This window comes from Solea solea, chromosome 8 (genome assembly GCF_958295425.1).
Source record: "Solea solea chromosome 8, fSolSol10.1, whole genome shotgun sequence".
NCBI classification, from domain to species: domain Eukaryota; kingdom Metazoa; phylum Chordata; class Actinopteri; order Pleuronectiformes; family Soleidae; genus Solea; species Solea solea.
Window position 1 is genome coordinate 22,631,190 of NC_081141.1, and position 25,408 is coordinate 22,656,597.

The 25,408-nt window shown below is 41.1% G+C and overlaps 1 protein-coding gene and 1 non-coding gene across 3 annotated transcripts in view; both read left to right on the forward strand.

Moving 5' to 3' along the window:
- The window catches only part of sv2ca (synaptic vesicle glycoprotein 2Ca), a 45,790-nt gene that overhangs the window by 893 nt on the left and 19,489 nt on the right, over window positions 1-25,408 (forward strand). Inside the window, exons 3-5 of one of the 2 annotated variants that reach the window (XM_058635431.1) lie at window positions 6,184-8,146; window positions 8,263-8,331; window positions 16,778-17,587. In XM_058635431.1, the coding sequence (XP_058491414.1) occupies window positions 16,990-17,587 (598 nt within the window). In that variant the 5' untranslated portion in view covers window positions 6,184-8,146; window positions 8,263-8,331; window positions 16,778-16,989. Of the gene's footprint in view, window positions 1-6,183; window positions 8,332-16,777; window positions 17,588-25,408 lie in introns of both variants that reach the window. The other variant, XM_058635429.1, reaches the window with a different exon arrangement.
- trnaq-uug (transfer RNA glutamine (anticodon UUG)) lies at window positions 25,075-25,146 on the forward strand. Its single transcript has one exon. It is a non-coding gene; the product is annotated as a tRNA-Gln (tRNA).

Sequence of the window (25,408 nt, forward strand, 5' to 3'; positions counted from 1 at the left end):
TGTGCGTTAAAAATTAAATAAATAACCAAAAAATGAAATAATAGAGTCACATTATCTCTCGCTCCATCTTAATCTAATGTCACTATACCAGTGTGTGAAGTATATATTAGAGAGAGGAGGATGATGAGAGATTGTTGGTGATAATGGTGTTACTTCAAAAGCTCAATATTTTCACAGGTGGTGCGTGGTAAAAAATAAAAAGTTTGAGAACCTTTGCTGCACATGATTACAAATCTGTCACTGTGTTTTCGCTTACATTATCAGATGATTTCAATCATAAGAACGTTTGCTCTCATTTAAATTTCATTTTTCTCCCCCAATTTTCTATACTTTTTTAAATATTTCACTCTCATAGCAAACAAATTGAGAGGGTGCAGTTAAAAGGCAACAGCCAATTTATCCTCCATAGGAAATGAGTGGAGATTGCAGATCAAAGGCAGCAGCAGCATGAGAACTCATTGCTGAATGTGATTGGTTACTGAAAAACTGTGAAGTGTACAGCCTGTCAGAAATTATTGGAAGAAGAAGACATTTATGGAAGTAGACATCTATTGAATATTAAACTTGGCAGGTGACTTACTCAGTGCACCAGTATGTGCAGTGCTGACGTTGGCCGCATTCTTACAAGAAATGCAAGAGATTTCGCGAGGAATGCTACAGGTATATAACTAAACGAGCCACTTCCGCCCCCATCTCACATGGAGAAATGAATGGAGACAGATCTGTATGCGGGTTACTGTGGCAACCATGGTAGTAAATTACACACTTGAATGGTCTTTGTTTAAAGAACACACCCGTGTGTGTGTGTATGTGTGTGTGTGTGTAGTGCAACTGACAATATGTTCATCTTCGATTAATGTGACCATTATTTTCCCAATTAACCGTGGACTTGTTTAGACCATAAAATGTCAGAAAATGTTGATCAGTGTTTCTCAAACCTGGAAAAATCTGAAAACTTGTTTTAATTATTGAAAAAACAGTCAAACTGATATATCAGTGATCAAAATAGTTGCAAATTGTGTCCCATTTAAAGATATGTTTTTCATAGCAGCCTGAATGCATACGCTGATTAAGTTATTTTTCATAAGGAGACTAAATTACACTTAAATGTGTAAAAGTGTAAGTCTATGGGGAAAACCACCACCATGTGAAACTCCCTGTGGCCATTTACAGCCTTTACCCACCTATAGTACTTAGCAGTTTTCAGACACTTGTGTGGGATAAACACAGCAGATTGGCAAACTCCAGACATGGGCAGACTTCAGAGAGAGAGGAGACATATGGTTCCTCTCAGCCGTGGCAGAGCTGGAAGCAGCACTGTTGGACCAATAAGGCCTCCTCACCACCTGGCTGAGTACTTAGTGTGGGTACCTGGTCGTCCAAAAAACGTCCGCTCAGCACTGTTGTGAGAGAGACCTGCATGCTGACTTTGAAAAAGAGGGAGTGCATGACTGTGGCTTTGGTGACAGTGCAATAATCTGACCCGAAAACACTGAATCACCGAGTGTTGATGTTTGCTCATGGAAGCAAAGTCAAAGCTGCAGTGTGTCATTTTTGGTTGTTGTTCATATTGTTCACAGAAACAATGCAACAATATTGATCATTAATGTGAACATGCAATACTTCGCCCCCACCAACCAGCCAGCCTCCTGAAACAAAAAGCAGAACACACTACACATGAACACAGGAAACCAAGAACTACAACAAAGTAAAGGACAGGAACTGACCCCATGACTATACTATCAGACCGAGGGTGCGTTTTTGTGTTCCCTGAGGTTTTTTGTCGGCACTTCTTTGTGCTTTATTTGAACAGTGTTGCTATTGCCTCCATCTTCCTCGACATAAGACAAATCACTTCCTGTGTCCAGTGCAGGAATGTCAATGTCAATCTTGACACTGAGAATTGCAGATCGATAGACTCATGCGGAGCTGATGTGATGCACCGAGACCGACCTTTTAACACACCACAGCCGTGCTATCAAACACGGACACGTTTGTGCAGCATTCGTAGTGAGAACAATCAGACAGACATATTGCATTCCCTAGCCCCTTACCCTAACCTTAAACACCACAACTAAGTACCGAACCATTACCCTTACTTAAACCTTATTCTAACCCTTACCATAAGACCAAGTCTTAACGCTCAAAAAGCCCTTTTAAGGACTGACAGAACGTCAGATTGTCCTGCCTCCCTGTGGTTTATAAGGTTTTTTTTGGTCCTCACAAATTACGCATACAAGAACACACGCACACATTTTCCTATAACATGTCTTTACAGTTGACGCAGGCTATGAATATCAACCAGAATGGTGAGACACAGGATAATCCTCGCTTCTGTTGGGAGCTACAGCTTCCTGTCATTCAACAGGAAACCTCCTCTTCCCACAGATTATTTTCTTTTTTTTCATGTTAGAGTGTATGAGTCACATGTTTTGAAAGGTTTTGGTGATGTGTTTGTCCTGGCGTTTTTTTTTATTGCAGGGGGGTTATTTCTGTCTTCCCAACCTGGCTTATTATAGGTACACTGCTTTTTTCCAACCAATTGGCAATTGGTGCTGAATTACAAATTTCCTCTACGCATGTCTGCTTTTGTCTGAGTTATTAGGGACTGATGAGAAACAGACAGCTGCATAAACAAACGCACACGAGCGCTGGGAATTAGTGAAACAATGAACAAACCCATATGGAAACACGCTACATAAACCAGGCACATAGGTATATATATACAAAAGCACATCAGCACGGACTAACAGTAAAACTGTGACATACAGTAGCTGCACATTACAACATGTGCCATTGTCCACTGCCTTGTTTTATAGATAAAGAATGTTGTGGGCCATGATATGTGTATATTTGTAGAAATTGCATCATTTTAGGCCTTCTAAATGAATCGATTACTTAATGAATCTTCAATTATTTGTTTGAGAACATCGTCATTTCCAGGTTGGATCAACATTTTTCAACATTTTATGACATTTTATGGACCAACCAACTACTCGACAGATTAAATCAACAGATCATTTTATTTTCTGTGTTAAAATACTTTCTAGATTAAATGTACATTATGTTATACAGATTTCTCAGAAAGTAACAGAATCTCGATTAACACCAAGAAGAATCAACCTGATAGAGTCAGATGACAGAGACTCCAGCCAGTATTTATTATTATTCTACATTTTCCCCTTGAAGCAGACAAAGACAATACACCACTGTTGATAGTTGTGAGATTAAAGCCAGAATTACTGCCTCAACCTCCTTTTTTTGACCCCCCGCCCTTTTTGTCAAATCCACCTTCCTTTCAGCAAAAGAAATGCACCTGGACTCGTGGTCTGAAATGGGATTCAGCTCACATTCTTCTCTCAGAGCCTGTTCAATCTGTTCCAGGACAATAATCACAATCCATTTGTCGTTCTTCCCCCTGGTACTTTAGCTCATGTACGCTTAACTATTCAAAGACCCTGCGATGGTGACAGAACCAAAATGAGGAAATAACGTTTTGCACTACTAGGTTGACTTTGTGATTTAACTTGTTCTTTCGGCACAGTAACAGCCTCAAGTCTTAATCTATTATTCTGTCATTTCACCTTTTTGAAATTCGTGTAAAACTGCAGATTACAAACCCAGTGTGAGGCGGTGTTTTGCCCGCGATCGATTCTCCAGTCACACATGTTTACAGACAGCCATAACTCCCGTTAGACAGCATCTAACGCGCCATCATCAATCGTAATCTTATCTCGCCGTTTTTTTCTCTCATATGAGACAATGATGACCTCTCGTCCAACAAAAATGTCGCCACAACTCATCTTCCAGTTATTCTTAGCCGCCGGCTGTTTTCAAATTAGTTTTCATTACATTTTGATGGTGCTGGACTTCCCTCTTGGGCCTCTCTAATCCATCACCTCTCTCTATCAGTGACACCAGTGTCCTTTTGTTTCTCTTGCAGAACACTCGTGTGCTGAATTTACCAGCAAACAAACACAGTATTTACAGCCAGATGAGGGACAGCACTGCTGCATAATGTCTGTAATTATTATGGAACATACAGTATACTGTACATGCACCGTATGAGTGCAGGCTCGGAGGTATAGGATCAAGACTAAACCAGTTAACCTGAGCCTCTATCTCCAAAAAGGCACAAACAATTAGCGTCAGTGTCCATATCTGTTTAATATGGATGAGGATGAGAAACAGACCTCCAGAAAGCTGCCGCTGCGACTCATTTCACATCTGCTGGAAGTAAAAGGGATTAAAAAACAGGGGGTTTAAAACTGTTGTGGGCGTAATATACATTATAGATGTGTAGGGACATGCTGAATCTGTGTATTTAAACACTATTCTATTCTATCCTATTCAGAACATTTAGGTTTTTTGGCCCAATTTGTCTGTTTATGAGCAGCACAACTAGAGTAGTAAGGGACAGATTGGGATGACATAATCTGGGGATGGAGGAACTTGGCAGGATACTTAGAAAAGGGCACCAGTGTGTGTGTGTGTGTTTGTGTGTTCAGTGCAGACTTCCATGTTCTTTGGGCAAGAAATGCCAGAGATATTACATTAATTTTGCTGAGGTGCAGCAAATCCACATCTATTTACTTTAGTAAGGTATTTTAAAGTGTGTCCTACTGTACAGCACTTTCAGAGGTTTTCTGAGTTTTCAGCTTCTTAAATGTGAATATTTTCTGCTTTCTTTGCTCCGTTTGACAAAGAAATCAGTAAAATCATTAAATGATTCAGTTTTAATGATTTGCTTTGTGGACAAAACAAGACATTTGAAACATCATTTCTAGGTTCGGGAAACACTGATCGACATTTTTCAATATTTTGTGGACAGAACAAGCACGCTATTATTTAAGAAAATAAGCACCAGATTAATTGCTGATGAAAATAATAGTTAGTTGCAGTCCTACTGCACTTTACTCAAGCCCAGGTGAATCTTACAGTTAATCATTAAATCACATTAGCTGTTAATTTCATAGAAAAAAAACCTCCACAAACACGAAAATCTACAAAAATCCGGCACATATTGAATGAGTACTGCACTATAGTTGTATAAAATCTGACCATTTCACAACACATACACTCATATGGAGCAGATGACAGGGGATACCCATGTGTATGGATCATGCGTCATGTTCTTATTAAAGCACCTTCAACCAGTATTAAGCTGTGATTTACTGCACTTGGCACCGGAGTTCATTACATTGACAGCTACTCTTTACACGGTATCCAGTCTGCATATTAGATTGTATACTATTTAATTATATTATATTATTAATTCATTCATTAATCATCTACCACTTTATCCTCCACATGGGGCTGCTGGAGCCAATTCATGCTGACATAGGGCGAAAGGCAGGGTAACACACAGTCCATCACAGGGCCAAAATAAAGAGATGAACAATCATTCACTCACATTTATGGGCAATTCAGAGTGTCCAATTAACCTCTGCATGTTTTTCGACTGTGGGAGGAAACCAGAGAACCTGGAAGGGCCCACAAACCAGCAACCACTTCTTCTTCTTGCTGTGAGGCGATATGATATTCTCTAAGTGTATTTCTTTCTTACATGCATGTGGATGTGACCAAGAGAACAGTGTGTAGACCTCACAAGAGAGGAGGCGGAGAATGTGGCAGCATGTGCAGTGGCCTGTGTGTGAGAATACAGAGAGAGAGAGAGAGGGAGAGGGTCATTCTGCTGTCCCGTACATTAAGCTAAGTGCTCCTCAGCTCACATGCACGAGTAAATGGAGTCCTGTGGCTGGAGGGACGCTCGTCTCCCAACTCTGAATCAAAGGAGAGCGAACGAGAGAGAGAGAGATAGAAAGTCCCAAGCCTTAGGTCACTGCCTCTGTGAATCATCAAATTCAGAGGAAGAAAAAGTTTCTTTTTGTGTGTTTGTGTCCTTGCATGCTTTTGTGTGTGTGTGTCTTTTTGCACACTGTATGCATCGTTTACAATCTGCTCAGCCACTGTCTCACGTGTATGTGTGTTGATGCTGAAGCACATGCACAGCTACATGTCAGCCATTTTAATGTGACTTTAGTTGAATAGAAACACATCACACCGTCTCACTCGTTGGCTTTAACGATGTGAATGCTGGAAATGAGACGACTGAATGTCCCGGTTTGCTTCAGTTCATCGTCTCTTCTCTTTTCCCTCCCTCCCTTTTTTTTTTTTTTACAGGATCCACTCACGAGTGTCAGAGGCGTTAGGATCTGACACAGACAGTCACTGTCTCACCCTTTGTCTCAGGAAGCCCACTCATCTCCAAAAAGGTTATGCAATTATTGTAACACGAGTGTGAAATTGTTTTTGTGGCGCTCAATCAATCCAATCCAATCCAACTTTATTTATAAAGGACTTAAAAACAACAGCTGAAACGGATGCTGTACGTCAGAGATAAATAAAATAAATAGAATATAGAAATATAATAGCTAAAATACCTAAAAAACAAACAACAAAACAGACAATAAAACACTGTAGACTCTGATCTGCAGGACAGTGTTTGCTCAGCTGTGAAAACCTTCTGTTTTACTGTGTTTTCATTATATTGCAGCTGTCATTCTGATCCCCTGAACACCTTTATTCTGGAGTGTCTCAGAGACCTGTTCAGATCAAGATTATCAAGCATCATTGTCTGTGTCTTTGTTCCGCAAGTGACCAGGCTGTGCCTATATGTGGACATTTACTGTTGCTCCCATGAAGAAGTAATTTACGGGTAAATAACCTGTGGAGGGTAAACTGAGGAGATGGGGAATCGCTTCGATTGCACGAACCTAGTTCCTCTGAGGTCTGAGGGCCAGGACTCTATGACTCACTGTCTCATTTTGACTCCAACTTGAGACCATTTATCCATTTATGAGACTAATATGCAAGGTGAGCATCATCTGTAGAAGCTGCTTAGTGACTAATTTTCTCATGATAAAGCCAAAGCTGTGTGAGCTCTTTAGTAACACACCGTTTATTTGATGCTTTGTTTTCATAGGCTTTGTGTCTTACAGTGGTGGCTGGATACTTGAATTTAAGAAACAAAACATTTTTCTTCTGCTTCTGTGTACATTTGTGCTTCTTTGTCTGCACATAGTTGTCACAGTGAATTTTAAGTCCTTGGCAAAACTCACCTCCAGTAACAAATGAGAATCCTTTATAAGGCTTGTGATTTATTAGACCTGTGCTTTTTTCCCATTTTACAATGGCCTTGTCATTTTTTACTACACAGGTGTTTCCTCTTATAAGCCTCCGCTCCCCATTTACGTTGTCATTTTTTACTCTCTGCTGATTCATTTTCACAGACACCCCTTCCTTGAAAGAGTTTATGGGGAGAGGAGGTGCAGACTCCACCACAGAGAACTTTGAAACTTACTTGCTGTAGTACATATGCCAGGCCTGCATGTGGTGCTGTAACGCTGCCGCAAACAAATTACCAAATATTGAGAAGAAGACGTGGAATGTGGGTTCTATGCCATCATTTTCCAAAATTTGTATTTTAGTGCTTCAAAAAAGCTTGTTCTGTGGGGAGATATGAGGTGGAGTAAAAGTAAAAGTTGCTAGAAATATAAATAACAAAGTAAAGTACAGATACATGATTTTGTACTTAAGTACAGTAACATTACGTTACATTACAACACTGCAAATAGCAAACCGCAAGAGAGGGGGCGTGACTACAAGTGGGCGGGACTATACGCACTCAAGTTGTAAATCATTTTGTAGCCCCACCCACTCCAGCACCAGGGACAGAGACAGTCGCTGCGTGACAGTGTGATCAGAGCAGCAGTGATTCTGTCATTCAAACTTTTTTTTAAAGCTTTTTTGTTTATATCATCACTATTTTCATCTACTCTGTACAAAAGAACTATCATTATTTCACATCCACGTTATGTACAAGCAGCACAGACGAACCCTCCTGTCCTTGTTTAGCATTCACGCGCTGCACTCTCACGTCACTAACGAGACTGTTCCATCGGACGGAATTACCCGCATCACTCAATGAAATACAATTATTGATTACACTGCTCCCCTCCCTCTCTCTCCCTCCCTCCTTTACCTCCTCCATCCCTCCCTCTCTCCTACCACCACCACTCTCTCTCCCTCGCTCCTTCTTTTCCTTAAGTGCTGCAGCGCGAAGACTGCATCGAAAAAAAGAGAGGTATTTTTTTGTGTCGCGCGGGCTGGCAATTAAAGGCTTTACCTCTGATTTTATTCCACAACATTTCATACAAAAAATCACAAGATTGTTTTTCTTTTTTTCCCCATCCATTCAAGCGGAAGGAGTCTGAGTCTGGTGCAATGGGTTTCTGTGAGCTCTGTCCCCTCTTCTCACCATATATGACGGTAAGTGATGACTGTGAAACTCGGTGTTTTACGCTTTATTCAGCCATGTTAGTGCAGTTATTGCATCTTTTTTTTGCGTGTGTGATTTTCATGGAGTCTGCACACATGGGACACAATGATGAGCTCTTTATTTATTAATAACTTTATGTATCATTTGTTAAAAGTTGGGATTATTGTGCCTCCTGCAAAAGTAGAAATAAACTGCTATAATTAGCTACACACGTTAGAGATTATAGGCTATAACTGTACATAGTGAGTTTTTTTGAGTGAATCCCTCAATTTAGAATGATGTATAGAATATTAGAATATGTTGGTATAGAATATTAGTTTTAAACTGCATAAATAAGGTCTAGTGCTTATATATCCTGCTCAAAAAGCACATAAAACTTACAAACACAAATATGGAACATCCATCAATTAATCCTGGGTTGGGTTCAAAAGTCACACAGAAAATCAAAATTTACAGACTGTGATGAACAAAAATGTCTCATTGTAAAAACACTTGTCCCCTGCACGAGCAGGAGTTTAGTTCTGCTGGTGTGTGTGTGTGGACTGTGCCTCATGCCCCGGGGCAGTTAAAGCACTCTGCACTGCCACCAAAAAAAAAAAAAGAAGGAGGAGAGGATGTGGGAGCAGGCGACTGACTCATGCGTGAATTGCACCTCAGGAGACAGAGAGCGATTGACAGGCACACACAGCCGGTGAACTGGAAATCTGTGTTGGCAAAGTGCTGTGTTTGCAGGGCGAGGAGGGGCTGCCGTTCGCTGACAATGAAAAAGCGTTACAGTACATGGCATGAAAATGATTTTCAGGTTGCACAATTTCTCTCCCAAGTGCGGAGCAATTCTTCAAGTGGATTTTGATTCTCAATAGAAACAGAACATGTCATTGTGACTCAGAGGGCCTCGTACTCTGCGTTCAATACCGTCTCCTTCTCGAGCAACGACTGACCTGTAATTTTGTTAGTTCTCCCCCCAAAGTTACAGGATGCAGCATCACACACACACACACACACACACAAAGCTGTTTTTAGAAGGGAAACATTATGTGTCCCAGGAAAGGACTCCGGACAAATACAGCCTGTGTTTCCATTAGTCGATGTTTTAATTAAACTAAAATGTCCACACCTCAATTCCAATAATGGAGTAAAGATTGTGGCACTTGTGTAACTGTGTGGAAGCACTGTATTGTGTCTGCAGTGAGACAGGGAGGCTAATATTATGTATCTAAAAACACGTCAAAAATGTAATTTTCATTATTTTAAATCAAACATTTTCCTTTTGTCTGTATATATGTAGCAATTAATGCAGTTTTTATTATTTTAAGGAGATCCAAAAGGGTAATGACTTGGCACAGCATTGAATGAAGTCAACATCTTCAATGTGTTTGTACAGACGTGTATTATTTATGTATCTATGCTGTGTGATGTTACAGCGTGACTTGCACTCTGCTAAAAAGCTGTTGCTCCTGAGATATGAATCTCTTCTCTTTCTCTCATTCTTCACACACACACACACACTGGTTTCCGCGACTTTAGAGGACATTGCATTGATTTACATTCATTTCCTGGAGACTTACTCTAACCTAAACCATAATTACTACTGGCCTAATCCAAGCCCTGACCTTAACTTTAACCTCAGCCTAACTTTAAAACATGTCTTCACCCTAAAATATAGTAATTAACATTATCAGGACTTGGTTTGTGTCCCCATAAGGAAGATAATTCCCCATAATGTGAGTGTGTAAACAGATTTAGGTCCCCACAACATAAGGAATACCAGCTACACACACGTTTGCACAGTTAATCTTGTTAGGACACTGTATTGACTCTAGTACGACCAAAACAAAGCATTATCCCTACATTTAGCCATCTCCACAGTTCAAATCTTAGCCATATACTTAACCAGAAATATGATTCTGCCTCTTTAGGACTTACGGTTATGGTCTCCATGACGACTACCAGTCCTGACAAGGCCCTACAAGCACACACACACACACACACACACACCACTTCCAGTCAGTAATGGCACTCGCATTTGATGAAATCTCCCGGCAGAGGACGTCCCAGGCTTGTTGGGCTGTTGCGTCCAGATGAGGTCATGGATTCTCTGTTCTGATGGGATTACACGTGGCTCTTCCCACTTAGAGATTGGACCTGGCTCTTTGTGATGCCAATAGAACAAACCGGGGCCATCTTTAAAAAAAAGGGGACGAAGGACAGAGACGAGTCAAACCTGACTCACATAGAAAAACATTTTTTAATTTAGCTGTTGGATAAAGGGAGAGCAAAAAGAAAAACTTCCGTATAGAATTTCACTGTATGTAAGCAAATATAAAGAACTGGTTCAATATGCAGAAAATCAAAATGAAAAGTAGGAAAGTATCAAACATCATAGTTTATTTATCATGTGCATTCACACATTGTACAATGAAATGCTCTGTCTCAGCCCATAAAATGTTCAATTCTATAACATAAAATAAAATAAGAGTAAAAGTAACTGAGCCATCATTGACCAGAAGTAGTTGCAGTGTATGAGTTGTTGAGTTGTGATGCACCAGGACTTTTGTTGTACTTTACTGGACTGTGTTTAGCCCCCAAAAAGGCATTATTGATTTTCCTTCAAGTTTCCTTCATGAGATATATGAAGTATTTCTTTCCTACAGCAGTCGTGGGTCAAGAAACCTGAAAATTTTAGGGCAGAATTGATTTTTTTTTTAACTTCTTATTCTACCACCAGTTTGTTTGTTGACTGCTCTGATCCTTCTGACAAAGAGCACTGACTGTAGAGACCGAGACTGTGCTGCTTTATTGTTATTTACAATCTGTCTGACTAAAGCTTTTTAGGGGTAGTTCAGCACCACGGACAGAGACAGCTATTGAAATACAGTGTGTTGCTTCAGAGTTGAATCTGCTTTGATATTAATAATATTACCTTTCTTATTTGTCCATATTACTTCCCCCGGGGTTGGATGACATTTACGGCCAAAAGCTCCTGTAGCTCATTCATCTTTATGTCCATACAGGAGAAGATTTGAGGCCAAGTGATTCCTGACCTAGTGTTTTTTTCCCCTTCAGTATATGGTATTAAAGAGGTCGAAGAAGAGCAGCAGCACAATCCATCATAAAGACAGAGAGTATTAGCAGAACAAGGCCTGTGTTCAGCTGTCATCATCAACACATGGTTCACAGCAACAGTATGAGCACCGCCGTATTGACTCTCTTTATTCTAATTATAGAGAACAACTGTACGCCGTCGCACAGTGTGGATTTGTGTTCCAATACTTTTTGCCCATCATATTCATGAGTCGTTATCAGCGATCAATGATTGTTGTGGTTTGTTGCCTTGAAGATGAGTAATAACAACGGCGTGAACTTTAAGGCAAGGCAAAGCAAAGCAAGGCAGAATTATTTATGGAGCATCCTTTTATACGCAGAGGCAGAATCAAGGTTCTGTAAAGGATTTACATTTAAACACATCAACACAGAGACAGGATTGAAAGAAATCAACACAAAGTAAAAAGAAAAAGAAATCAAATTAAAGCTGCAAGCAGCATTGTGTGCACCCTGCCAGCAGGTGGTGCTATACTCAGTGCTTTCATGTGCTGATGTGGCCACGCCCTTTTCAATCTGCTAATTTTGTTTGATAATTTGTCATATAAGCAAAGCTGCTTATATGTGTATATATGTATATATATATATATCTATATATGTATATGTATATGTATATGTATATATACATATACATATATGTATATATATATATTTATATATATATATATATATATATGATTAACATGTTCAGACGACTTTGTTAGTTTATAGAAGTTGGAAAACGCCAAGATGGACGCCCAAATTGAAAATGGCCGACTTCCTGTTGAGTCATGGTCCCCATTGACTTTTTGTTTGTCTTGGTCTAAAACACGTTTCCGACAAGTTTCGTGGAATTTGGTGCAACATAGTTTTGATTTTGCCCTAGCATCTCTGGGGGTGCTACTGAGCCATTTTGCACCACTTTGACCTATTTTCCTTCTGATTTGTGTGCCAATTTTCAAAAATGAGGCTTCTTGCCACATGCAGTCGATCATCTGCCTCTTTCTCACTCCATACCTCGTGTAAACAGCGGGAAAAAATATAGCGTACAGCATCATGTAATAAAAAGGCCCACCTGATAACTAATACCTTTTAATTGTACACTATCGTTTTAATCTTTTCAGAGGTTTACCACCGCCACACTGTCAGACAGCTCTTTTCTCAAGCACAACATTTTCTCCCGCGGGCATCAGTGCAGCAGCTCAGCTGTCATAAGTCCGTCTGTCAAAATGTTAACCCTTAGAGCACAGAGCACTTAGGCTGCTTTTTTCCATCACTATGTTAAAACATATATACAGAGGCTATAAGAATGTGCAATATAGAGTGTCTTTTACCCTTGTTTCAGCACAACCTATAGGCAATCTGATGAAATGATTTGTTTTCACCAACTATATAAACACACCTGTTCAATTTAGCTTACTATCACATCCACAAAAAACACGGATCAAACAGTTTTCAAAGCTTGAAACTGTAAAAACATTTATTCTGACCCTGTAAACTTGAAGAAATAAATTATAACAGTGTCTAAACATAAAAAAAAACATACATTACTTATTAAATTGAAGGCATGTTGTTCTCTAAAAGTCTCTCAAAAATGAGTCCATGCATAACTAAGGACTTTAGTTATGCATAGACTTTAACAAACATGTTTTCTGTTAACTCTTCCTGTCTTCAGTTGACAGGTTGTACTAAAAGAACAGGACACTATATACAATTGGACTGTGTTGATTGAGGTTTGTTTCAAGACAATAAGTCAGGAAAAAGGACTAGTGAGCTGGTTATGGTAAAAAAAAAAAAAAAAGAAGACGCACAGTTTAATTTAAATAAAAGGTAGGCAAGGCAGCTTTATTTGTACAGCATCTTTCATACACAAAATAATTATTTATAGAGCATGTTTAAAAACAACCATTGACCAATGTGCTGTACAGAAGGATAGAAATAATAATAAAAAAAACAATACAAATAGAGAGCATAAAAACATAAAACATTTCAAAAAGGATACAGAGCATAGTAAAATAACAATTAAAACGTTAAAATAAAACTGAGCATATAATATGAACTTTATTAACCAGTTATTGAGCAACACTAATAGTCTGGATAAGAGACACAATCCCATTGTGTGGGAGCGTTGTTTGTGACGCAGGTTGATTGTGATCGCTCTCATCACTCGGGTCGTCCTCGCTGTCACGGGGGTCTCGTCAGCCGCGGTCAGGTGACGTTTGTCGCCCGCGTGCTCGAGTGTCGTGTGAGCTTCATTGCTGCTGACAGCAGGCCTCAACGCACACTTCATTGACTCTCTGACAGGCGGGATCCACAAGGATGCATCCCCATTTGCTGCTGCTGCTGTCTGTGTGTGTGTGTGTGCGTGTGTGTGTGTGTGTGTATTCACTGTAAGTTAAAAAGATAAAAAAAAAAAAGTGTGTGACAGCCAGGGGTGAGCTGATCCTGGAGCTATAACGCACATCTGTTCAGTGACAGCAGTGAACTCTGACATGGTCTTGGCAGGGTGTTATATTTCAAATTCATTTTTTTTTTATTATTATTATTTAATCCCATGGTTCTCAAACTGTGGTACATGATATTCCTCTCAGAAAAAAATCAGAAATACTGTTCTACTGTATATACCAGGGTACGTGATCGGAGTGGAAGTAACTGTTTTTGGACAAAGTAAATAAATAAACAAAGAAGCTGGCGACATGATCAGTCATAGCAGGAACAGGACAATGTCTGAGGCAGCACTAGTGTCACAGGAGGTAAAAAAAAAATAAAAATTAAGAGCTGTGTGTATAAAAAGGAAGTGCACTCATCACCACAGAAGTGATTCAATGAGACAAAAGAGATTAGCGAGAGTCACCTTGAATCAGCAGTGTCATTTTGCCCAGTAAAACTGCATTATGGGAGCTGGAGCTTGGCCCGGTGATTTGTGTCCTCCTGACAAGACTTCAGCGTTCATTATCAGGGCTGTGGTGAGCAACACACACACGCACGCACACACACACACACATCTCTGATCATCCACAGCCCTACTCCTCCTGAGAAATCTTTAGAAATATTGAAACATGATGCGAGAAGTTTAGGATTGAACTGATTTAAATGATCATAAAAATGTGATGTGTCTGTGTGCGTTCGCTCAGAATTATGAAGCTGGCACAGTACGAGCGCATGGAGGCGATGTGACGATGAACTGCGGATCACAGTTTGAGCACTCACATGAAATCACATGTTACATCGTTCACGGGTCTCCCTGAAATCAGCACTCGACTGGTGAGGTGGGAAAGGGTTTCCCCCGTCCATGTGTGGTAGAAGTAGAATTTTTTATATTTGCATACACAGTGAGAGAACTTAAGTGAACAAGGCGCTTACTTAGGTCCTCATGACCAGTTACAGTTCCATCTGTTCATTTATGGTTTAAGTATTTATTTATTTTTGTTTTTGACTATACAAATGTATGTAAAAGAAAGTGAAATGACCCTTGTTTCTGGGAAATTGTTCCAAATTTTTTTTTTTTTTTGCCGAAAGCGAGTTTTGCCCTTCAAAAATCATCTAATTTTAAGAAAATAATTGGTCTTGAGCAGATATTACAGCTTTTATTACCAAGAACAAGCAAAAAAGTGCTCTCACTCCTGGTTTGTAACTTGGTGTGCGTTAAGTTTGTGATAAACTTCGCTATCACAGACTGGTGTGTGTGTGCAAATATGAGAAACTCTAACATATTAAATCTTACATTTCAAACATTTTTTGGTCAATATTTGGCTGTTTTTTATCTAGTTTTTGCCTATTTTCTATCTTTAAATTGTTATTGTTTTAAATTTTTCTTTTTCTGCCCCAGACAGAGTTAAAGAATGGCTATGGTGCATGTGTGTGTGTGTGTGTGTGTGTGTGTGTGAGTGGGTGCATGTATCTGCGTGTATACGCTCCTGACCGTTTCTCCTTCCCTCCTTTATTTGGAAGGATTAAATATGACAGTGCCGTTCCGGTCGGATCGTTGCTCCCATTATAATAAAGCAGCTCTTTATTGGGGGCAAATTGATTTTGAGCAGAGTCTTGTTTATTAGCTCCTGTTACTCAGAGCTGTTCATGAGTCAGCAGATTCACCCTCTTTGTTGAAAAAAAAAGAAAGAAAGAAAAAAGCTCATCTTTTCAAAACTGCAACTCATTCATGAAATGTAGACCAGGCAGAGTGGACCTGGAAAGTGAATGTTGTTGGAGTTTTTTTTGAGTGAAAGCTGATACACATACAGCCAAAGAGCTTTAGGAAAACAGTGAGTGAATGACTGCAGAGCTCATGTTAGTCTGGGATAGTTTTCAAATCAGATTTTTAAGCATATCCAGATTGTATCTAGCTTGATTGAGCTAAAAAAAAAACACACATGATACCATTTTTCCAAAGCAGAGGTGGTTCCTAATGCAATTCTGACCGGACTTTTACAGATGTGTTTCAATCTGAACGTCAGCTGTCAGATTTCAAAGTGTCTTCTGCGTCATTTAAACATCAACAACAACAATGACGTAGATCCGAAGAGATGTAATCTAATTGGAGGTGTGTTAAACGATGGACACAGTGGAAGATGATAGTTTAAAAATTACAAAAAAAGCTTGTGCCACGGCTCCACATTTAGGGACAGAAACAGGCACAGATTTCTGTCGTCCATTTTGTTGATATTACTTGTTTTTCTGGGGGTGCGTGGCCTGTAACTATAGAAATCCATGTGCAAGACGAGGCTAGACAATGTCAATATCAGATCTGATCACTTGCAATATATAATGTGAATAGTTGGTCAAGAAGATCAGATTCTGATTGGATATGCTTACAAATCCCATTTGTGCTGCAGTCTAGTGTAATCTTATCAAATAGAAAGACACTATGATGAAATTCTGCAGTGCTGCAGAAATTCCCTGGCCCCAAAATGTTGCTCGGGTTAGAAAATATCTTTTGTTTCTTGACGGACAAATGTCCAAATCTGATCGTATCACAATTGCAATGAGGATTTCCTTTAACCATATCTCGCCGTTCTAGAGGAAACTTTAGTGACAGCAGAGGTCTAATTTATTTTACATCATGAATACGTTTTCATTTTGAATTATACATAATACAGATTCTGTGAAAAAAATGTTGTTATTGTGATATCAGAATATGGTGATATCATTTTCATATCGCCCTCCCTTAGTGGGCAGTTGCTTTTTCCAAAAAAGTTGGGGGCCACTGAGACTCAATGCTCAGTGGCCCCCAGGTCATTTGAGTCAGAGACCCCCTGAGTTACAGGCTCTGTTTACTTTTTAACCTTCCTTCTGCTCATTCTCTCTTTTTTTATCCGTCTCTTCCCTCCCCCCACCCACCACCCCCGTCTCTTTCAGCCTAGCCGATGATTGCCACAGCCATTGTGGTTTATCTCCTGTGGTGACTGCAGACTCAAGAGTTTCCTTCCCTGCTGCATCTTGAGACACATTGATCTCAACATTCCCGCAATCCTCCTGTCAGCTGACTCCTGCCCTTCTTCTTCCCTCTTTCATTCTACTCCTGACTGTCTGCTGAATCACTGTGAAACTCACCTGCTCACGGACCCAGAATGGAAGACACCTACAATAACAGGACTTCTCTGGCTAAAGGGGCCAAAGACATCGTGAAGGAAGCCAAGCGCCATGCGGCGAAGAAAGTCAACAAGGTGGTGGACCGCGCAACAGACGAGTACTCATCCCATCACAACTACAGCCGATTCCAAGATGAGGAGGACGAGGGTGACGATTTCTACCGGAACCCGCCCCGGCAGGACGGAGAGGGCTACCATGACAACGAGGAAGGGTCCAGCGATGCCACAGAGGGCCACGACGACGAGGATGAGATTTACGAGGGCGAATACCAGGGTATTCCCTCAGCAGGAGACAGAAAACATAAGGAGGGCCAGGTGGCAGTGGGGCAGCCGGTGTCAGACGCCACGAGGGACCGTAAGGATCTGGAGCAGGAGAGACAGGCTGACGAGGAGGAGCTGGCCCAGCAATACGAGCTCATCATCCAGGAGTGTGGCCACGGGAGGTTTCAGTGGCAGCTGTTCCTCGTGCTCGGGCTGGCGCTCATGTCAGACGGAGTGGAGGTGTTTGTGGTGGGCTTCGTTCTGCCCAGTGCAGAGACAGACATGTGTGTCCCCAACTCCAGCTCAGGATGGTTAGGTAAGGAAACCCATGCATGCTGTATCCTCACATTACCTGGAAATGATGCAGGTTTATTTGGCAGTAATAAATAACAAAGACAGTTAGAGGAAATGTAGTGGAGTAAACCTCCAACCGGATTGAAAAGGAAATGATTAGCTCTGTGTGCTCGCACCACACAAGTGTCACACCTAGCGCCATCGCTGTGTGTCACATAGGTGAGGCGTCTCGGTCCGCTGGTCTCTGTGTCAGGATTAAGAAGGTGGCTTGATTCCCCATGTGCTCCTTGTATTGAGTAGGAGTCCCGGCAGGCTTCATGGCTGCAGGTGTATAATCCATCACCATAGAGCTGTGTACAGGGACTGACTCACTCTGTCTGAGCCAGAGAAAAGGATATTAAATCAGGCTCGCAGCCCTTCCATACTAACTGCCACTGTGAGACATGACAATACATCAGCCGCACCACAAACATCTGATGCTAAATTGATCTGGAATGAGAAGGGAGGCTGTGACAGAGAGATTGATAAGCTTGAATTGTAGGAAGTAAATGTGTACATTTTTAAATGTATCGCTTCTTATATTATGAAGTATATGGAAAAAAAAAGCTCCAGTTTTACTAAAACCCCATTCCCACTGGTCAAAACAGGTTTAAATGGCTTTTTGACCAATGTGTTTACTCGACATTCACTACCAAGTCAAATGTTTCTGCACACGTGTTTTTATCAGCTCTGGCATTAGTGGAAAATCAAGACCCACTAACGTCTTCTTCTTCTTCTTCTGCTTTAATTCTGACAGCGATGCAAATTCCTACAGGATTTCTCATGCAAAGCTTCGGCACACATTCATTTTCCGGCTGTTTAGCATTAATGTTTGTGGCAAACTTTACTTTTCCAGGGTTCCCACGGGTCCTTGAAATACTTGACACGTTTGTGTCAAATGTCAAGGCCCTTGAAAGTTTTGCAAACCTCCCTAAATAGACCATTGAAAGTGCTTGAATGTTGTGTCAGAAATAAGTTAGGTTAAAGTTAATTTAGTTAAATGTGTCCCTTGTTTGTTACGACGCCACCTACAGTTTCATTGCTGTTAATGTTGTGCATCTTCACTTTTTCTACCACTTTCCACGTATCCACGAAAACCCCTCTCTCCCTCTCTAGTCAAGCAACGTCCTGCAGGCATTCACGCTCCACGCTCGGCTTCTCCTTGTTCGTGACTTTATTCCTCACCCCCATTCATCCATCCCTCCCTCTCACTCTCACTCTCTATTCTACAGTATGTGTGCCTCTTTTCTTCTCCCATCCTCCCCCACTCTCCTCTCTGTTCTCCTACTGATTGCCCCAAGGCTCCTCCCTGTTGAGGTGAACATGATTGTGTTTATGTGTGTGTGTGTGTGTGTGTGCGTGTGTGTGTAGCCTACCACCTGATTACTATGACCTTGCTGGTATCCAGTTTGCCACAGTAATTACACTTAAGTGCAGCCAACAAAATGAGGTGAGTAATAGCTTCACAGGTGCCATGGCAATGTTTTGTTGGCTTCATGTCCAGAAAATTAATAACAGCCACTTAAATTTGTTAAATGATTTTAATTAGGATAAGTCTAATTTTTCAACTTTTCAACCTTTAATTGATTGAGCATGAAAGGCTCTTATTCTGAAAGCCTTGCAAGAAGATGTGGAAAGTTGATGAGGGATGATGTCATGTTAGGGTCAGTGAAGACACTGGTGTAAGTAGGTAAGTAAATAAGTAAACTTTATTCATATGGGCCATGCGGTTGCTGTAGTGGTTAGCACTCTTGCCTTTGCAGTGAGAAGACCTGGGTTTACTTCCTGGTCGGAACAAGGGCCTTTCTACATGGAGTTTGCATCTTCCCGAGCCTCATGTGGAGGATAAAGCGGTAGACGATGAATGAGTGATTGATTGATTATTGACTTTTCAAGAGCATAGACGTGCATGAGAGGCAGTGACAATATCATGAGACTGGGATTGTTTCTTCAGCTGAAATATTGACTGTATAATTCTTCTAAAATAAGGCGAGATATGTGGAGTTGCTTCTCCGTCTTCCTGCCACAGTCCAAAAACATGCAGATTCGGGGATAAGTCAAATTGGACACTCTAAATTGACCGTGAGTTAGAGAGTGGATGGTTGTTTTGTCTCTATATGTGTCCCTGTGATGGACTGGTAACCTGTCCAGGGTGTGCTGAGATTGGCACAGCACAGAGTGACCCTCATGTGGAGGATACACCGTTAGAAAATGGATGAATGAATGGATGTGGAGTTGCAGTCTTGCAATGTTAACATAATGTAATCAACCAGCTATCATGTTTGCATACTGGTCGACAGTTTTTCCACATATGGCTGGTTTTATTGTTATAATAAGTCAAAAGTTATAACCTTTTACTTATTATGTCTTTTATTTATTCTGTACAGCACTTTGGTCCACTGTGGTTTGTTTTAAAGTGCTTAACAAATAAAGTTGGATTGGATTGGATTATATCACAAATAAACACAAACTCCCCGAGACAAATGTCTTTCAACTAAATCAAGGTTGACTGCAGCACACAAGCAATTATTTATCAGAAACTTATACTTCGAAAAAACATTTCTAGAGAAAGTCATTTGGTGTTTGTTTTCGTTCCACCTGAGCTGGACTGTGCGGCTCCATTAACCAGATAACAGCACAGTGACAGGGGAAGGCTGCATGGACTCTAATAGAATAATGCAGTATGAAAAACATGACGGTCTGAATAGGATGGATGAGTGAATCGCTGATTAGATTACTGAATCGAATTTGGCCCCCACTTGTATCCAGATCTCACAGGATTTATGAATGAGACATGAGAATGAAGGATGGAGAGTTTGGGCAATAACACTTTAAATAAGAGTCGGGGGAAGATGTAGGAAGGACACACGAGGGGGAAAAAAGAAAAACAAGCGGCGTGAGATGCAATATGTGTGATGAATAGAGAGAGGAGAGGAGGAGGGACAGTTCTGAAGCAGAGCGATTGCCAAGTTCAAGCGGAGTAATGGGGAGAGAGAGAGAGAGAGGAGTGGGTGGATTGAAGCGGAGAGGTGGAAGATTGGTGGTATTCAGTACAGCAGCACTGTGAGGGAGAGGATTAGCTATCATGTCAGATACAGCAGACAATAGGAACCCATCACCCTATCATTACTTATTTGTTCTCTTACTTAGTCTGTCTTCTCCCCGCTGTAACACCACGATGTCCTCGTGACTCTCTCTCAACCTGCTTCTCCTACATTAAACCTCCAGCGTATAATAATTAGTGACATCTAACGGAGCTTCTCCATTATACAGATCTACAGTAGCTCAGCTTGACTCTACGTTTCTTTTGCTTTTCCATTAGCGATAGTACCTGGCGAGGTTCCAAACGAGCTGAGCCGATACTAAAAATGTGATGTTAACTGGCTGCCGTTTACTGATTGTTGGGAAAATAATCGACAGATTCATTGAAACACCCCGATGTCCTCTCCTACTTTAACCCTTCTGTTACCATCCTGTTGTCGCCGACAGGATTTGGCACGCGTACATCGCAATAATGGTCATTCTTACATCATTATTCTCATTTAAAATGATCACTATTAGTGCAGATCTGTCAGATACAGAGATGTTCTCTTCAGTCTGTAGAATAAGATGTGCATAGGTCTAGACAATAATAAATCTAAAATGATTATCATTTCTTGTATTGCGATTTCAATAACATTTCTATTAATTGTTCAGCCCCAATCTAATGGTGCTTTTCTATTATACAGTTCTCGCACAACTCAGCTCGAATCTACTCGTTTTTATTTTCGTTTGTCATTAGCGATAGAACCTGGTACCTGGTTCTTTTGTTGGTACCTGAGGTTCCAAGCAAGCTGAGCCTATATATTAAAATGTGACGCGGACAGACTGCCGGCCACTGATTGTACTGTACTGTTGTAGAGCTTTAAGGTTACAAGAACCAAATTGGATTCATTTTAAAGTAATTATACAAACATACTTGAGATGGACTGGACCTTTAACAGCCACCTCTCCTTCCTTCCCATCAATACTTGTCCCTTCCTTCTTTGTTCCAATAACTGTCCTCTGACTACATTTTATTTTTTCATTTATTTGTTAGCCACCTCCATTTCCTTTCAGACTCTATCTCAACATTCCCTATCAGATCCCCCCTGTATCATCCCATCTCTCTCTCCCTGTGTGTGGGGCTGGGTGGTCCAGGGGCAGCTGAGCATGGCTAAACTGCAGTGAGATCGCAGCGTCACTGCAGAGATGAAGCCACTTGACTAATGCAGCTCCACATTGTGTGGGAGAGGAAGGGGGTGGCGTGCGCGTGTGTGTGTGTGTGTATTCCAGTGTACATATGGACCAAACCTGCTGCCAGCAGCAATATCCCCCCGAAGTAAAGCATGTCTAACCGCTCGCTCTTATCAGAGATTCATAGCGTCGCTATATCCCAAGTGGATTATCCACAGTCTTTAATGTAATGGAGGTTACTGCGTGAGTCATTTTAAACCCTGCTAATAAAGTTACTTTCACACGGATCTCATTGGAATCCTGCCCCCACCAATATGACTTAAATATGATATTAAAAAAAAAAATCTCTTCTCTCTCAATCTATCTTTTCAGCGTGGGTGGCGGGTGGATGACAGAGTCATGAATCCGATCAAACTGACACGATGTAGTACAAATGTGATTACACGCTGCTCAGTGTAAAGGAGATGATGACAGCGGAGCAAAGTGGAGGAAACTAAGGCAAACAAACGAGAGGGAAGCACAGTGGAGAAGTGGGACAGGGAAAATGAGAAGTGAGCCAAGAAATTGGAAAGCGATGGGAGAGGACACAAGCTGGGAGAAAGGGAGAGTGGGGGGGGGGGGAGGTTTGGAGGAGAGGTGAGGGAAATGGAGAGGAGATACAATAAGTAGCAGTGAAAATACAGAGAGAGAGAGAGAACCACAGTGCTGCTGTGTTACTCTCCAGGTGAACTGTTGTATCATGGTAGAATCATCATTATAAATAAAGCAGGGTTGTTTTGTTTTGTGTGTGTGTATGTGGTGTTGAAACAGTTCCAACCACAAAGAGCAAAGAGCATGAAAGCATGAAATCAGAGAAGAGGTCGTGATGCAGCTCAGCGCTCCCACGACTCTCGTGGTGGGGGGTGGTGGTGGGGTGAGGTGGGGGTCACCACAGGATGTGACAGGACAGAAAACACAGCACCAGGGCCTTTCCCTCACCCTATCCGGCAATTAGTGAACTCTCCTCCCTCACAGTCCTGATGTGTGGTTTCTGTCTCCCCCTCTTTTGCCTTTGCTCTTGCTCGCTCTCATACAAATATCCTTTTCCTTCCTTCATCTACTTCCTCAGTGGCTGTTGTTCATCCTCACTTTATTATGTTTTAATTTATGGATTCAACAAACCCTCTTGTGTGTATTTTTTTGGACAATATTAATAATATTTATTTGACAAATAAAGGGTTCTCAAACTGTGGTATGATAATAAGGTTTGGGATAATAATGTATAATTTATCATTTATTTGAATGGAGGTGTACGTCTCACTTTATTCATAAATTCAATGAACGTTTCCCTGATGAGTTTATGATCTCAACTGATAGTATTTTGGTCTTTTTCAATAGACCCCATGATTCTCAAACTGTGGTATGTGTACCACCAGAGGTACGTAAGCTTCCTCTGGTGATACTTGGAGGAAAATGAGAAATACTGTTCTACTGTATAAACCAGGGTATGTGATCGAAGTGGAGCTGAGGAATTTTGGACCAGAGTGTGAAGAAAATGAAACAAATCACCTGATCTCTGGCTCTATCTTAATTTGATGTCACTATACCAGTGTGTGAAGTATTATGTGAGGAAGAGGAGGATGATGAGAGAGCAAATTATCTTATTGGGAATAAGAGAAGTGAAAAGTTTGTAGCTGACTTTGCTCGACCTATTTACACCCCTGTATTTTAAACATAATAACTCAGTAGGTGGAGTTTGAGACCGTTGCTTTCTAGAGTGTGTCTGCACTTCCTGCTGAATGTTCGCCAGTCATGGAGATGTGTGTGTATTGTGTTTTGACGTCTCAACAGTGTCTCAACAGAGAGTCAAGAGGGCAAAACCCTTTGCTTCTGCGTGAGAAGTCTCCTGACACACTGTCACGTCTGACGGTGCTGAGGAGAGTCTGTATGTGTGTGTGTGTGTGTCGTTCGAAGTCCAAATTCAGCTGTATTTCACTCTCTGTGTCACAGTGAGATGTTTGTACCGGCTGATGTCCACTCGAGGATATTTGCGTCTTAACATTTATACTGAATATGAAACAAAGACTTCACATTTACATCTCAACATCTTGACTAAAATCTTTCTTCTTATTCTGCAGGCCTGACAAGGACATTAGCTCATCTAAATCAATGACAAGGCAGTAGCAGATGATAGAATGTTGGGAAAATGGGGGTTGGTTAATTAAAATGATGGAGCTGAAGCTCTTGTGGTCCAGCAAATCATTTCCAGTGTGTCCAGTATTGACAGATTGACTGTCGCCGCAGCATTAGTCTAATCAAATGCTGACATATAGTATGTTACAGTGAGGTGGATCATAAACCCCACGTTATCCTTTAAAAACATGGGAGTTTTATTTTCGGGTAACGGCTCAGAGCGAGCGACTGTGTCTCTGACGTCACACTGACAGTGGAGTGTGACTCATACACACGGTGGAAATGGGACAAAAAGAGACACGTCCCTGTTGGAATATGAGCCGTAACTTTCTAATGTGACAGTTTAATGTCACTCAAGCTACTACTTTTAGGTGTTTTGGTGATGAGGTGTCGTAATATAAAGGGATGTCTGTGCTATTTTTGGACCATATTACACTTCCCGCCTGTCCTTTTTCCCGGCGCAGGCACTGATGACCTCATGCTCTGAGATTCAGTGCAACAGCTCAGACAAAACGTCAATAAATTCATTACGTAATTAGCTGTCTTGTGAGAGACACGGTCAATAGTTTAATGTGTTTTTTTAATGCATTATAGCTGCAGTGCTTGGTTTTTGTTGTTGTAGATATTATTACTCTGCCTCTGTGCCTCAGAAACAATCTAACATTATTACTGTGCTGTGTGAAAACAGGCTCTGTCAAGCAAAACTATCAGACCAGACGGTTTTGCACCTTGTTCCTGGGACATCCAGGAGCAACTGGTTGGAGGATCTCGTAACTCTGACAGGAGTCTGGGGATGAATCAAATCACATAAATAAGTTTTAATCGGACAGCCCATTTAAAACCTTAAAAAACAAGCAATAAAATCTTAAAATCAATCCTGAACCAGACAGGAAGCCAGTGGCGGGAAGACACGCGAAGACAAGCTGCTGCATTTTGCACTTATTGTAGCCGACAAAGAAAGAGACGTAGCTCTTGGCTAGCGCTGAACTGATGCGTTTTTCTAATTTAAAGTCGATTTCAAAGGTTACGCCAAGATTCCTCTGGCCAAAGAATGGGCAAACTAGTAGCCATGGTTGATAGTGTGGTCCCATGGTGTAATGGTTAGCACTCTGGACTTTGAATCCAGTGATCCGAGTTCAAGTCTCGGTGGAACCTCATGTTTTTAAACAGTGAGAGCAGGGCCGGCTCTACCTAATTTTGTGCCCTAGGCGAGATTGCTCTCCGGTGCCCCCCCCCCCCCCCCCCCCCCCCACACACACACATCAGGTAACTCTTTCCAGCGTGTCTTTCACTTCAACTAAAATTGTACACGTCTGGACTTCCTTGCAGCAAAAGCATCTATGGTATCATCAAATGACACCTGCCTAGACACTTCACGGTTGATGCTCATCAGTGCATCAGTTTTGGTTTTTTTTTG